The sequence below is a fragment of the Schistocerca nitens genome, chromosome 1, assembly GCF_023898315.1.
Source record: "Schistocerca nitens isolate TAMUIC-IGC-003100 chromosome 1, iqSchNite1.1, whole genome shotgun sequence".
Classification (NCBI taxonomy): Eukaryota; Metazoa; Arthropoda; class Insecta; order Orthoptera; family Acrididae; genus Schistocerca; species Schistocerca nitens.
Window position 1 is genome coordinate 420,152,120 of NC_064614.1, and position 15,995 is coordinate 420,168,114.

The 15,995-nt window shown below is 37.7% G+C and overlaps 1 protein-coding gene across 1 annotated transcript in view; it reads right to left on the reverse strand.

Moving 5' to 3' along the window:
- Positions 1–3,541: 3,541 nt before the first annotated feature.
- LOC126251304 (uncharacterized) overlaps positions 3,542–15,995 on the reverse strand; it is a 79,092-nt gene continuing 66,638 nt past the window's right edge. The window contains exons 5-6 of the mRNA XM_049951670.1: positions 8,775–9,070; positions 3,542–3,549 (exon numbers count right to left, since the gene is read on the reverse strand). Of these exons, the coding sequence (XP_049807627.1) occupies positions 3,542–3,549; positions 8,775–9,070 (304 nt within the window). The remainder of the gene's footprint in view (positions 3,550–8,774; positions 9,071–15,995) is intronic.

Below are 15,995 nucleotides of genomic sequence, written 5' to 3' on the forward strand. Positions count from 1 at the left end.
ATGGATGGATTTGATCCAAACTAAAATAAATCAACTGCAAAGAATTTGTCAGTTCAGATGTTCAGCCAGGCTCCTACAGCATATGATGATTGCAAGTAAATAGAAACGGTTCAACAATCTTTATTTAAAACACACATTCTGAAAATATTTACAATTTTATACAGGACTAACTGTTACACATCCACAAATATTTTAAGAATAGTATATGAACATAGGCAACCAACACAATATCCTCTGAACATCTAGCCCCTGGAGATTTTTATTTAATAACATCCATTTTGCTTAAAGTAAGATGTTTCAAGTAAACACCAAAATCCACATTTATAATTTTAGTATAAATTACAACAACAGCAATGTAACAATTATAAATTTTTGATTATATGTACAGACAATAAACAATAAATCTGGACTTATACTTAGTGATATTAATGTGTTGCATTATAAAGGAATTAAACTTGAAATAATGAACAACATTATTAATACCAAATTTTAATTTTACATTTCCATATATACAGAACAAGCATGTTATAGGATTAGTTTTCTGAAGCTTAAATTAAGTACATTATAATACTCAGACTTTTTCTCAGTATTTTTTATGTTATAATTGTGCGAGATAACAGTGAATAACTAATCCCTAGAATGATCTTACTATTCTGCATTTACAAGGTAACTCTAAATTATATTCCAGCCACACACCAGAAATATCTACACAAAAATTGTTCATCTGATACAACACCAAACATTCCTGATTTTATTTAGAGATTGTACTTAGAATTTTCTACTGCTGTAGACACACACATATGTTACACAATTGATGCACTGACAGACACTTAATAATTTAGCTACAGCAGAATTCAGAAACGTATAATAACCTATGACAAAATTACATATGTCGGTTTTGACACCTCATAGTTAACTTTATTTTTAACAAAATGTAAGTATGCCAGGTAATACAGAAAGCAGTCTTCTTTCTAGTTACTACTTGTTAATGAAACGATAGTCGTTAAACTGATCTGACTCTCCCTTGTTTATGATTAATGTATTCATCTCCATTTCTTTATTTGGTTTAGTTAGTGAAATAATGTAGATTTTTTAATGTCTGATCCCCTGATAAAAATTTAGAGATTTACTGCTTGTAGATTCTTTGTAAGAGACCACTCTAATTGGTCTAATTCGTTTGGGTGTATATTTCATAATTTTTTTTAGACTTCACATTTTCTGTATAATTACAAATATAATTTTTGTTACAGTGCAGAGAGCCAGATCAGTTAATTGATTGTCACAAGTGTAAATGGTTTTTTACATGAACAATAAGAGGAAACATCTATATCAGCTTTCATATTTAGTAAAACTTTTTTTCTGTGATACCATTGAGGCCTTATGCTAATGTCAATGTCAATACGCTCACGCAGTAAACATTTTCTAATTCATGTTTATGTACTACTTAAAGGTCTTATTTACAAACACAGCCTTCTATCACTTCTCTAATGTGTTACACTTCTTATTAAATTGATTCATATTTGGATAAAAATTAGTAAAATATTTAAAATATCGATTTGATATGACATTTAAACTGGAGGCACAAATATGATTTTGTGTTTAAACAACTTTTTGGTATTGTCCTGAATTTAGTTACAGAAAATAATTTTCAGAGGAAGCATCACTCCATCCAGGAAGATATTTTTTCACTGTGACGTTTATATAATCTGTGTACAAACAGATCTTCCATATTAAGTCTAAGTAACTGATTTACCATTATGTATTTTTGCTCATTTCAAAACTAATTTATAAACCACAAATTACTCTGATATACATATATTTTTAATGAGTTACTGAATGTGTAAATATCTTGTTCAGATAATGAAATGAGTTATTGAATTTTAGAGTGCATAATATAAAATTTTGAAAACGTTTTCTGTTTATTAACTTATAATAGATATCTGTTGTGCAATGCTTAAGTATCGTGCTTTAGGAATATGCTAAAAGCAAACCTTTGGGGAAGTTTGTCATTAGTATATTTAACCAAGGTTCCTCTGAGAAGAAGAGAACATTTGTTCACATACTGAAAACAATTGCTTAAGTATTTCTAATACTTAATATCTTGTGTTAGAAGGCCATATGTCTACAACACTTATGTTTTGAGGAAACAATTTTTATCATTACAACTACACAACTGATTTTGAGGCTCATAATACTGAAAAACAGCTGCATTAATTAAAATATTTCATTATGTGAAATAATGCATACTGATTTATAATTAATTCTTGTTTCAGTAATGTCTGTACCTCATATAACATATTGGGGAGTCATTGGGAGGACAGACAAGAATCTTCAGAAGCTGCATTCTTTCTTCCTGATGCTGTTGGAAATGGAGAGAATCAACTGGGTACAAGTATTACAACAGTAAATGACAAGTTATTCACCTAACTTGAAGAAAAACTTATGCTATCTTTTTTATTCCTGAATTCAATATTTGCTGCTGAAAAGTTATTTGAAATGTATCCACGAAAAACAGCAAGATTTTCTTATTTCTTACAGTTATTTACAGTGACTAAGCAAACAACTTCCTATGATTGAAGAAGTTTAAACACTTAGAATGCTGCCAGTCATTCAAGAATCAATTCTAAATTACAACTAGTAAATGATTTACACTGTTTTAACAAAGTTTTAAATACTGCAATTAATTATACCAGGTGGACAAGAATTCTATGAAGGCTCAACTATGTCAAGTTCTGTATACTAACTAATTATTATAAATGTGTAAGTTGATTTCCTCCAGTAGCAGCTACAAACATATTTGCTAAAAGAAATTCTTTGAATAGACAAGAATACTTAACTAAATAAGACACACACACACACACACACACATATAGGCTGGGTATATCAACATTAACAATAAACTCTACATATGACATTATACATATAGCAAAAACACTTGTGTATAAATTTATATTTTATTTTAGAGTTTTTACGCTTATTGTAATGCTTCTCAAATAAATTAAAAGTTAACACAAATTAAAATTTATTTACCTGATATTCTACATAATTCATAACTACAGATTTATTTACATTAAGAATGAAAACAATGCTTACAATATTTTGTATTTTATTCATCAGTGTAAGCCAAATAATCTCTTTCCCCCTACAATAGAATTTTTAAAAGTCCTCCAAAATCAGTCTGCATGCTGAGTGCTCGTTGATTTTCAGTTCTTGGAAACTTCTTCAACTTATTATAATATCTCTGAACCGTATTTATGATAACACATAGTGGTCAGATCTTCATTTACTATGTCACGCAATGTGAAAAATGTTACATTACTTAAAACAGCCTCTGATTATGTTCAGTGTGACGTCAACATATATTATTCTTATGAACGTGTCCATTGCGCATCTCATATTATAAGCGTAAAGTGAAAACAATGCATGAACAGTTATACTTCCACTATGAACGTCACTTAAAATTACACTTTTGAACAACACTTGCTTATCAGTGTGCATCTGAGAACAAGATAACCAGACTCTTCTGTTTCTGCAGTTAACTCTAAGACACTGAAAAATAGAGAACACATTAATCATTAAATCTCTAAGTTATATTGTGGAGAATATCAGAAAGGTTCACGATCTCTTATCTGCTTTTTTACTTATCAAAATTTAGTACTGTTTAAAATACATTTACTGCTATAAAACATTCTGAGAGATTTATTGATGTCTAGTATTTTGTATCATTTATATGAAAAGTATATTAATTATGGTCCAATATAGTGATAAATAAAATGACCATACCATTATCTTTGATATTTTTAAGATAATAAGAGGCACAAACTGCTACATAAGAGTCTGGTTATTATTGATCATATTCAGAATAATATTTAGAAACATGTTTTTAGTGATACATCCCAGTATGATGATGTTACTTCTAATAGCAAGTATTAAAAGGACAATAAACCATACAGGTTTTTCTATTTGGAAAGAAAACTCACAGTATCTGTTGAACATATTTATAGATGGTTTCATATAAGCATAATAAATCAGACTTGACTCTAATTTAATTACAATGTTTGACCTAGAAATGCAAACATCTCGGATTCTGTATGGAGGTTGTCTGCAAATGTATGTCTGTTAAAATAGGTTTATAAGACTACATGTTTAGGGAATACAGCTAGCTGTAATTGCTTCTTTAAAGTATAAATGAAAGAAATATTATAATTGCTGCAAAATAAAACACACCCTTGTATTCTATAGAAACTGTTATTTTGATTATGTTGTTACAAATAATCATGAAAGAAAGAAAATAAATCAGGTTTTAGAAATTGCCTTGCAAATGAATTTACTTTTTCAGTTCACTGTCACAAACTTAACAGTTGTGGCATGTAGTGGAAAGCAAACATATGGTACCTTTGCTACATTGGAGCTAATGTTCTAAAGAGACAAATTGGTTATAAAACGTCATAATGATTCGTTATAGGAATATTTTACTGACACCTTTGCACTCAGGAAATGTAGCTTTTGTGTTTGACTGCCAGACTGTTAAAGAACTTCAGGCCCTTTTACATTTTCAACAGACTTTGATTCTTCTAGTTTTACAAGGACTGCATATTAACATTACAATAGATATATATTTCCAATTTTCCTGCAAAAACCATACTTTAATATCTATGAGTGTAGAACTGCTTTAATCACCATAAGTGACATCCTCTACAAAACTGGTTCGATAGAATAAAATACAGATCATCTACAAAGTGATAGAGTCCAATTAAGTCTTCAGCTCTAAATCCTGTCATGCACTAGAGCTTGTTCTTGGAATGTCTGCATCATCTAGCAGCAGTGTTAGCATATTGGCCATTTAACATATTTGTAATTTCATTAAGGATTAAAATATAAATTCTCTAATGACTTCCAGGTATAGGAGCTAAAGGATGAAACTTCTGTAATCATGCACTGTAATTAAATAATATACAGCTGAAGGTTGAGACTACTTGTGAGTACAAAAATGGTTGATGTACAGCCTACACAACCATCCTGCTGACTTTTGGGGCATTATATCATACTAACAATTCATAGCTACTAAATATGACTGGATCTTAGAAGTTAATGCCAAGGCCTGGTATAATTGTACCTGCTAATAATTTTAAGACTTTCATAATGATTGATTAGTACAGGAGTCATACATTGTGGTTTGATATAATGTAATAATTTATATTTCATTGTAGTTTTTCTAAGACATTTTGTTACTTGCTTTTGGTTTGTAAATAAATTTTGTTTATACACATACACATGTGCAAACAGTTAGAGCGACGTACTGTACATGCAATTTTTAAAAAATTACTTAAACCGATATTCAGCAGCAGTTGTATGCAATTCAAATCAACAAAATAGTGACAGAATTTCTCAGCTGTGTTAACCAATGCCCTTATACAGAAAGAAGTCGAGAAGTTTGTACTGTACTAATAATGAATATTGTAAGATTTCAAGTTATTGTTTGAGATACGTTTTGGTACATTTGTACACACTCTAAAGTATTTTAGCCTTCATAGAAATTATCAAATCAAACAAAATCAATTTCTTATAAGTGTGGTGTTATCAAATAAAATGTGTGAAAGAAATTTGTGTCCTTCAGTTCCAAGACCTATGAAGTTCTACTTTGATGAACAAAAGATTACTGTAGAATCGTGTTTCACAATTTATTGGAGCACATTGGTACCAAGAAAGAAAACCTTTTATTCACACCATTACATAGACATTTCATTTCAGAAACAACAGTATTTTCATTTGATGAAACGAAGTGAATGTGTTCCACAGTCAAGAACTTGATAGACCTTAAATACTAAACTCAAAATGTTTTTTTTTTGTGGCGTGTTTCAATTATGTGAGCTTGATGCAGGGCAAACTACGTTTTAGCTCAAATTCTGTGTAAACTGTTCATTATCAATAATGCTATTATGGTTAGTTAATATGCTGCAGAATTCCAAAGCTCAGCCTTTTTCATCACTTCCTTTTTAATTGAAGAACTCCACATCTAGTAGGACACATTCGAAAGTTCAGGTTTGTGACAAGCTGTTATTAAGTTGAGTTTTACAAATGCATTAGTACACATTCAAAGAGGCTCCAGACAAACATATCCTGGGATTAGGTCCCTGTTCAGAAAATCTGACTGATTCCTCATGTGTAGTTAACAACAGTAGAACAGTATTAGGAAAATCAATAATGATCCATGGTGTCTGAAGGAGATGTTAACCTTTTCGATTCCAATATCAACTGAATATAAAAAGTTCTTTCGTATTTTCATATAGGACTCAATTATTTCACAGATTATGGTGAAATTACTCTGAATTTCACTTTAATTTTATGGGATCACAAACAGGGGTAGGCTATGAAAAATCTTGTCTTCTGACTGAATATTAATTTGCTGTGAAGTTGCTAGCTTCCATGTTGAACCAACTGAAAAGAAACAAGGAATTTGTAATTTCAAGGCTTTTCAACATTGCTAAGACAATTACATAAAGAAAGCTGTTTCAGCTAGCCTTAAACTTTTCGGTAATTTGATATTAACTTCACTAGGTTACTCTGTAAGACGAAATGGCTAAGGAAAAATTCCCTTCCCAGACTGAGATCAGTGCTAAGAGGACTACAACTAAATGTATTTCTATTGCAATCTGGAAACATAAGGAAATGTGAGAGATTCATAACATTCTCAGCTATTAATTCATAAAAGTTTCATAGAACAGATAAAGTGCTTCATCATTAGTGTCAAATGGAAGTCAGTACCCATATGGAAGTACTCTCACAGAACATCACCAACAGCATTATATCTTGCCTACAATGTTGCTCTTATGAGTCCTCTAACAATATTTTTTGTCTGTAGTTGACAATGGAATTTAATATATGGTGGAACTGTGACATTTTTGCATGTTACCCTACAATGGTTGTGACTGGAATGGTTAAATCTAGAAACTGATTTGTTAATAACTAGGAGTCGTTTGTCCAGTCCACAGAAGTCTCATTAGATAAATTGCCAGATATATAACGCCACAAATATATACTCACTGGGGGCTCTGATCATACTTTTCAGGATGAGTATGGCATCCTTACTTCACAATGGAAAAAGCCAGAAATTAATCACTTAGGAAAATCGAGAAAATGTTTTACTCTTCTGGAGAAACCTCAATAGACACTTGTTCATAAGAGTGTCTTTTGCAAAAAAGCATTTAATTAGTAATATGGGTCGTTGTGTCAGATCCAATGTATGCAATTGCAGACATAGTTATCCATTTCCACATTGTAAGTACATTCCACAACAAGACTTGCACAGGAAATATGAGCGTTTGCGTGGGATAAATAAATGAAACATAAGTGACACGAAAAGTGTCGCAATTCCTTATTAAGAGGAACAGAATATACTGGGCAATACAAAATGAATGAACAGCGATACGTAGATAAGAATTACTGAGAATGTAAAATAAGGTTCAACATTTAAATAGTTATAATTGCGCAAGTGCATTGAATCGGAAAACGGCGCATGCAAAAAAATTATGCAGTTCATTTTCTTCGTTGAGCCAAATATTTAAAGAAACATTTACCTTGATCTGTATGAACAATAGTTGTTGTCACAGCTTGATAAGAACTGCACGTATGACATGTCTCAGCAAGACGGAGCAATGCCACATTGGGGTATCCACAGTCTTAAATCAATATCTTCCAACTCACTGGATTAGTCACACTGGAATGACGACGCTATATTCTGGTCTCGAAATCTGACACCCACAGATTTATTTAATGAGTTTATGTGAAGGGTCTTGTGCATGTGCCTTATTTCCTGAAAACAATTTCAGAATTTGAAATGTGCGTTTCTAGTGCACTGACGTCAGTGATTCCACATATGTTTCAGAATGTATGGCATGAAATGGATTATCGCCTAGATCTTGTACCTATAAAGTACATCAAAAAATTAAAGTTTCTTTCGCATTCTCTGCAATTTTTATAGGTGCATCGCTACGTATTACCTAATTATAGCCGTTTGTAATCGCTACATACATTTTGAATTGCCCTGTACTTTGTACCATCAAGCTTCAAAAGTTAAGTGAACGAATTCGAGTGAAATTTTGACAGAGATCATCTGTATTTTTCCGTCCTGGTTCGTGTTACAGCACTCTAGTTTACTTCAACAGCAGTAAATGAGACTGGCTGAATTATGGATCAGTGCTTCCCAGACTTTCATCTCGAGAAGCCTTATTATCCTCACCCAAACAACGCGCTTTGTGTCGTTACCATGGAGTCTCAAGACAACATACTAAACTGGTTTATCAGTAGCAGAAGAGCTGATTTTCACCAATTTATAGTTTTTTCTGAGACATTCCCTCTGATCGACGAATGCTCAGTGAGGTCCACATGGAACTGTTATGCAATACTAAAGCTCTGAGAACATTTTTTGGGAATTGCTGTCGAAGAGCTGGTCAAGTCAGATGATGAGTGTCACTCAATAGCATGCAACCATCTCTCGTGCTGGCCCCTGACATGCGTTCTTAACGTCAGTCCCCAGAACATTGCAAATGCGCCACGAGCTAAAGCTGTCTGCGCCTGCACCAAGATTCGCAGGCCTCCACGCGGGCGGCTGGCTGCCTACTTGACGAACAAGTCCTTGAGAGCAGAACAGATGGACGTGTCGCAGGCCGCAGGCTCGTCCTCGTCCTTAGCTCCCTCTTTGGCCGGTGGCCTGTCCCCCGCAGCCGCCGCCGCTGCCCCCACCTCCGGCTGTTTGTCGCTGCCACCCCCGCCACCCCCAGCGCCGTTGGAGGGGCCGCGCTGCTGCGCCAGGAAGGCCTCTATGGCGCCACCGAGCAACTGCGCGTCCACCACGGAGCCGCTGCGGCCGTCCCAGACCACCTGCCGCTCCGGCTCGGGCAGCGTGGCCACTGACACCCCTGCCACGGCCGCCGCCCCCGAGCTCGAGGCTGTCGCCGCCCCGGTTCCGCCGGCCACTGTCGTAGATGGGGGCGGCGCTGTTGTGCTGGCTGCTGCCGCGGTGTGGCTGGTCTCAGCCGCCAGCGTCGAGTCTGCACGTTTCGGCTGGTGTCTGCAAACGAGATCAATGATAAAAACAGCAAATGGAGAAACCAGGGAGGCGATATCATTGTTGTTGTTGCTGTAGTCTTCAGTCCTGAGATTGGTTTGATGCAGCTCTCCATGCTACTCTATCCTGTGCAAACTTCATCTCCCAGTGCCTTCTACAGCCTACATCCCTCTGAAACTGCTTAGTGTATTCATCTCTTGGTCTCCCTCTACGATTTTTACCCTCCACGCTGCCCTCCAGTACTAAATTGATGATCCCTTGATGCCTCAGAACACATTCTACCAACCGATCCCTTCTTCTAGTCTAGTTGTGCCACAAACTCCTCTTCTCCCCAATTCTGTTCAATAACTCATCATTAGTTATGTGACCTACCCATCTAATCTTCAGCATTCTTCTGCAGAACCACATTTCGAAAGCTTCTATTCTCTTCTTGTCCAAACTATTTATCGTCCATGTTTCACTTCCATACATGGCCACACTACATACAAATACTTTCAGAAACGACTTCCTGACACTTAAATCAATACTCGATGTTAACAAATTTCTCTTCTTCAGAAACGCTTTCCTTGCCATTGCCAGTCTACATTTTATATCCTCTCTACTTCGACCATCAACAGTTATTTTGCTCCCCAAATAGCAGAACTCCTTTAGTACGTTAAGCGTCTCATTTCCTAATCTAATTCCCTCAGCATCACCCGACTTAATTCGACTACATTCCTCGTTTCCTTTTGTTGATGTTCATCTTATATCCTCCTTTCAACACAGTCCGTTCCGTTCCACTGCTCTTCCAAGTCCTTTGCTGTCTCTGACACAAATACAATGTCATCGGCGAACTTCAAAGTTTTATTACTTCTCCATGGATGTTAATACCTACTCCGAACTTTTCTTTTGTTTCCTTTACTGCTTGCTCAATATACAGATTGAATAGCATCGGGGAGAGGCTACAACCCTGTCTCACTCCCTTCCCAACCACTGCTTCCCTTTCATGTCCCTCGACTCTTATAACTGCCATCTGGTTTCTGTACAAATTGTAAATAGGCTTTCGCTCCATGTATTTTACCCCTGCCACCTTCAGAATTTGAAAGAGAGTATTCCAGTCAACATTGTCAAAAGCTTTCTCTAAGTCTTATAACTGCCATCTTTACAGAAGAATGGAAAAACTGGTAGAAGCCGACCTCGGGGAAGATCAGTTTGGATTTCGTAGAAATGTTGGAACACGTGAGGCAATACTGACCCTACGACTTATCTTAGAAAAAAGATTAAAGAAGGCAAATCTTCTTTTCTAGCATTTGTAGACTTAGAGAAAGCTTTTGACAATGTTGACTGGAATACTCTCTTTCAATATATACAAAGACAGTAACTTGTTCTCGAAAGAACAGTTATTGTTGATGACCGTGCAGCTTTTCCCTGAAATAAATGATGACTAACTGACAACCACAGCTGCTGATAGGTGTTGTTGTTATACCTCGATGTGGACAGCTGAAAATGTGTGCCCCGACCGGGACTCGAACCCGGGATCTCCTGCTTACATGGCAGACGCTCTATCCATCTGAGCCACCGAGGACACAGATGAATAGCGCGACTGCAGGGACTTATCCCTTGCACGCTTCCCGTGAGACTCACATTCCCAACTGTCCACAATTCTACATATGTACTGTACCTTATAGACATTTGCCCACCCACTCATTACTCGCGCACGCGCTGGCGATTCCCGTAAGAGTTAGGGCAACCTGTGCGCATTCGCACAGACAAAGGTCAATGGCTGGGTAGCCTTTAACTATATATACAAAGACAGTAACTTGTTCTCGAAAGAACAGTTATTGTTGATGACCGTGCAGCTTTTCCCTGAAATCATTTATTTCAGGGAAAAGCTGCACGGTCATCAACAATAACTGTTCTTTCGAGAACAAGTTACTGTCTTTGTATATATAGTTAAAGGCTACCCAGCCATTGACCTTTGTCTGTGCGAATGCGCACAGGTTGCCCTAACTCTTACGGGAATCGCCAGCGCGTGCGCGAGTAATGAGTGGGTGGGCAAATGTCTATAAGGTACAGTACATATGTAGAATTGTGGACAGTTGGGAATGTGAGTCTCACGGGAAGCGTGCAAGGGATAAGTCCCTGCAGTCGCGCTATTCATCTGTGTCCTCGGTGGCTCAGATGGATAGAGCGTCTGCCATGTAAGCAGGAGATCCCGGGTTCGAGTCCCGGTCGGGGCACACATTTTCAGCTGTCCACATCGAGGTATAACAACAACACCTATCAGCAGCTGTGGTTGTCAGTTAGTCATCATTTACTCTCTTTCAAATTCTGAAGGTGGCTAGGGTAAAATACAGGGAGCGAAAGGCGATCTCATCACAAGCCGAAATCTGCAACAAGATTCAAGCGGCTTCTCGTTAATCACACAAAACCTAAAGGACTCGTCTGGTGGTCCATATACAGCGTGAAGTCGAACTGCACCCATAAATTTCACTTGAAACTTCCGGCCTAACAGACTGTGGTTGATGTGTAGAACTTTCTCGGATTACTGGAGACATCTTCAGAGGTAAAGTGGCGAATCGCAACGATAACTCTAGGTAGCTTAGAGAATACGGTCAGTGTAGAGAGAACCACTTATTTAAAGAGCTAGAAATCTTCACTGTAGCCTCACAATATATATATTCACTTATGAAATTTTTTATAAACAATCCGGACGAATTCAAAAGTAATAGCAGTGTACATGGCTACAACACTAGGAGATAGGATGATCTTCACTACTCAAGGTTAAATCTAACGTTGGCTCAGAAGGTGGTAAATTATGGTGCCACAAAATTCTTTGGTCACTTACCTAATAGCATCAAAAGTCTGACAGATAGCCATATAGCATTTGAAAGGAAGTTAAAAAAAATTTCTTAATGGTAGCTCCTTCCACTCATTAGATGAATTTTTGGATATAGTAAGTGGGTAATTTCCCAACCCTCCCCCTCCCAAAAAAAATATTGAGTGTCATGTAATATTTTGTCTAATGTAATATCTTGTATAGACACCTTTTATTAACCTGTCACGTTCCACATCATTACGAAGTGTCGTATTCATGATCTATGGAACAAGTACTAATCTAATCTAATCTAACCACAGTCCATCACGTGACGTCGGCTACGAGATTATCTCTGGTAGTTACAAGATTCTCGATTGAAAGTAATGGATTGTCATTCTTACGATGCAACGTTGACATCCAAATTTTATCTAATTTAACAATTTCCTCTTTGCTGTTACAATTATTAAGCTATTTATAAATCTCAGTACCTCTCTGTGCATTCGATATTTTCGACGTGGTGCTATTCTCACTGAATATTATTCTACGCTCAACCTCTTGGTACACATGTTCGGCTACGTTCGATTTATCACTGTGTCCCAGGCAGTAATTCCTCTTGCGTTCAAGAACAACGAGGAACAACGGCCGCCCAAGGAGAAAGTTTTCCTTTCGTTCATTAGTAAGATTACAGTTCGCATTGGGAAAATACTGAGTAGGTACGGTGTGGAAGCTATCTTCAGACCCATTAGGAAGGTAAAAAGAATTTTTTAATATCGGCAGAAGATATACGACACCCTTTGGATACACTGGGTGTATATGAAATTCCTTGTAGTTCTGGACTGGTTGGTACCACCAAAAGAAGAGTTAACACCCATCTGGTTGAAAACAAGAGGAATTTCTACCTGGAACATACGGATAAATCGGCCTTAGCGGTACCTGGTTGGTACCACCAAAAGAAGAGTTAACACCCATCTGGTTGAACACAAGAGGAATTTCTACCTGGAACATACGGATAAATCGGCCTTAGCGGAACACTTTCATCAAGAAGGTGATTACAAAATAAAATTTAGTGAGTGAGCGTCATATCGAAAACATTTCATTTCGTGCGCACATGTACAGAAATGTTATTGAGAGTTATATATAACTTAATAAATTTAACGGAGACGAGGAAGGCGTTAAATTAGATAAAAAATGGTTCAAATGGCTCTGAGCACTATGGGACTTAACATCTCAGGTCGTCAGTCCCCCAGAACTTAGAACTACTTAAACCTAACTAACCTAAGGAGATCACACACATCCATGCACGAGGCAGGATTCGAACCTGCGACCGTAGCGGTCGCGCGGTTCCAGACTGAAGCGCCTATAACCGCTCGGCCACTAGCGGCCGGCAATTAGATAAAATTGGGATGTCAACGTTGAGTCGTAAGAATAACGATTGATTACTTTTAAATCAGGGTTTTGGCATTACCAGAGGTAATCTCATAGCCGACGTCACTTGATGGACTGTGGCGTCCGCTACACTGGCCATACATTCGGCGTTCCTTCGAATTCTCGTTGCAGTTCGCCGCTTTACCTCTCAGGATGTCCGAAAGGAAAGGTTCGGAGAAAGTTTTGTACATCGACTACGGCCTACTAGCCAGGAAGTTTCAAGCGAATTCAGTACTGGTCGTGAAAGCGTACATTGTACTATATGATGCACCTACAGAGTTTCTTACATTGTTCAGGGACGTTTACTGTATGTTTTGGTGTAAGAAACCCATGGTCTCTGGAGGGTCATTACAGGGCAACTGAACTTCATTTCATTTCCTATCCCCATTTTATTTATTTAATAGCTTTTTTAGCCTGATCAGATAAGAGCTGTAAGGTCCTCTCTTGCATATGGCCAAGAACAACACATAACGAAGATACTGCGAAACATTCACAATAATAAAAATGATAATAATAACAGACACTATCAATAAGTTTTATGTACAATGTATGTTCCTTCAGACATGCATGGATGCCTGAAGAAGAGACATTTGTGTCGATCAACAGATGTGGATATCATCTGTATTAGATATGGAAATCATACCTGTTAGTGACACATGACAATTTGTGTTGTACCGGGACTCCAACCTGAATTTCCCACTTATCACGAGCGGTCGCCGTAAGCATTTCACCTATCCGTGAACGCTTCCAGAACCGATCCAAATCTCCGTACGTCATGTGTCACCAATTGGTAAGATGCCCATACCTAACACAGCTGATGTCAAATGGCTCTGAGCACTATGCGACTTAACTTCTGAGGTCATCAGTCGCCTAGAACTTAGAACTAATTAAACCTAACTAACCTGAGGACATCACACACATCCATGCCCGAGGCAGGATTCGAACCTGCGACCGTAGCGATCACGCGGTTCCAGACTGAAGCGCCTTTAACCGCACGGCCACAGCGGCCGGCAGCTGATGTCAGAAATATTTGCAACTGCGAAGAAATTTCGTTACTTCTACTACTGGTACTACTAATAATAATAATAATAATAATAATAATAATAATACAGGCCATTAAGAATAGTGTAAGTTAGTTTAACAAATCTGAAGTCGTATCTATTGTTATCAGAAGCGGAATCAGTAGACAGAAGTGAAGGTTGAGAGGAAAGTTACAGTGACTGTTACGAGAAACCAGAATTTGAATAGAGAACTCTGGTAACGTAGAGTATGATAGTCTCTACACTTATCGCCACGTAGTCATGAGAGTTGCTCGTAGACAGGAACGATATGGTCGAAATAGTGTAAGTCACACATGTAACATAGACAAGAATTCATCGGCAGTTCCAGCTGGCATGAGCTTTTGTACAAAATTCCTTGGAGAACAGCATCACCATAATCAAGAATGGGAAAATATCTGTACAACAGTGCAAATGTCGCCGATATGCTGTGTGTCCCGTTCGGAAACAAACTTGTTCCATTCGTTATCAGTACATGCTACTGAGCACGGTATCCTGGGACCAGACCACCTCCTCGGCATTGGGTAGCGAGGCCTCACCTGTCGCCAGCAGTCACACTGCTGCTACAGAACTTTCTGCTCTTGATGTGATATCCGTAATGTACTCAGAGTAGAGTCCCAGATAAAAATCTCACATAATAACTTACACAAACTTAAAATAAGCTAACCATGATCATCATGTCCTACAAAAGGATTGCTCTCATGTTTTATGGCATGATACAAGCATTGACCCAACATTATACCGTGAATACCGGGAATTAAGTCGCAGACTTATTATGTCGTACGACAAACATGCTCCCAAACGTTACGCAAAAGTGCAGAGAACTCCTACACCACGGTTGACTACAGAATCACAACAGATGATGCAAAAACGTGATTCTGACATAGAGGATCCAAGCCAATTCCAACTCCTAACTACCTGTATGATGTATACAGGAAGCTGCGAAACAAACCGAAGCAAAACTTGCGCAATGCCAAAATCAGTCATGCTCCCTGTGTTTGTATGCAGCATGCCAAATCCTGAACTGTGGAAAACACTGCACAGCTTCGGCATAGAAAAGGTAAATACCTGATGATGTTACTCAAGGCTCTGCTGACGAATTAAACTATCTTTACTCAACAACAGTCAAGTTTCAAGTTGTGGTAGATTATTAACCACAAGATAAAACTTTTCAACAGCCCTTTCTTTTAAAACATTTTTCTATAGACGCAATTGTTTAAGGGGATTTCAGTGTAGATTTTCTGAAAGAGTCTCACGGAAAGATATTACCATGTCCTTTCAATTTGAGGTCAGTTACTGATTTTCCTACTCGTGAGTATTGGAACAAGGCCGGTCCCATTCCATTGCCGGTACCATTCCAAAGTACCATTATCCATGATGGCGGCCATGGCGTCAGAGACACCCCCCCCCCCCCCCCCCCGCCATCATACACGCGCTAGGCATGAAATGTTTTCATAACACCGCCACCATTCCAAAGCACTGTTATTCGACAACAACAAGGTCGCACCCAGTGTATCCACCACGTGGTGCGTGTCTAGTCCCTATTGCCGTGGCGCGGTCCGAGAGAGAGAGAGAGATAGCGTCATCTCTCTATGTCACAACCCCGCGCTTACATACACGCGCTAGGCAGGACCTATACAAATCAGTG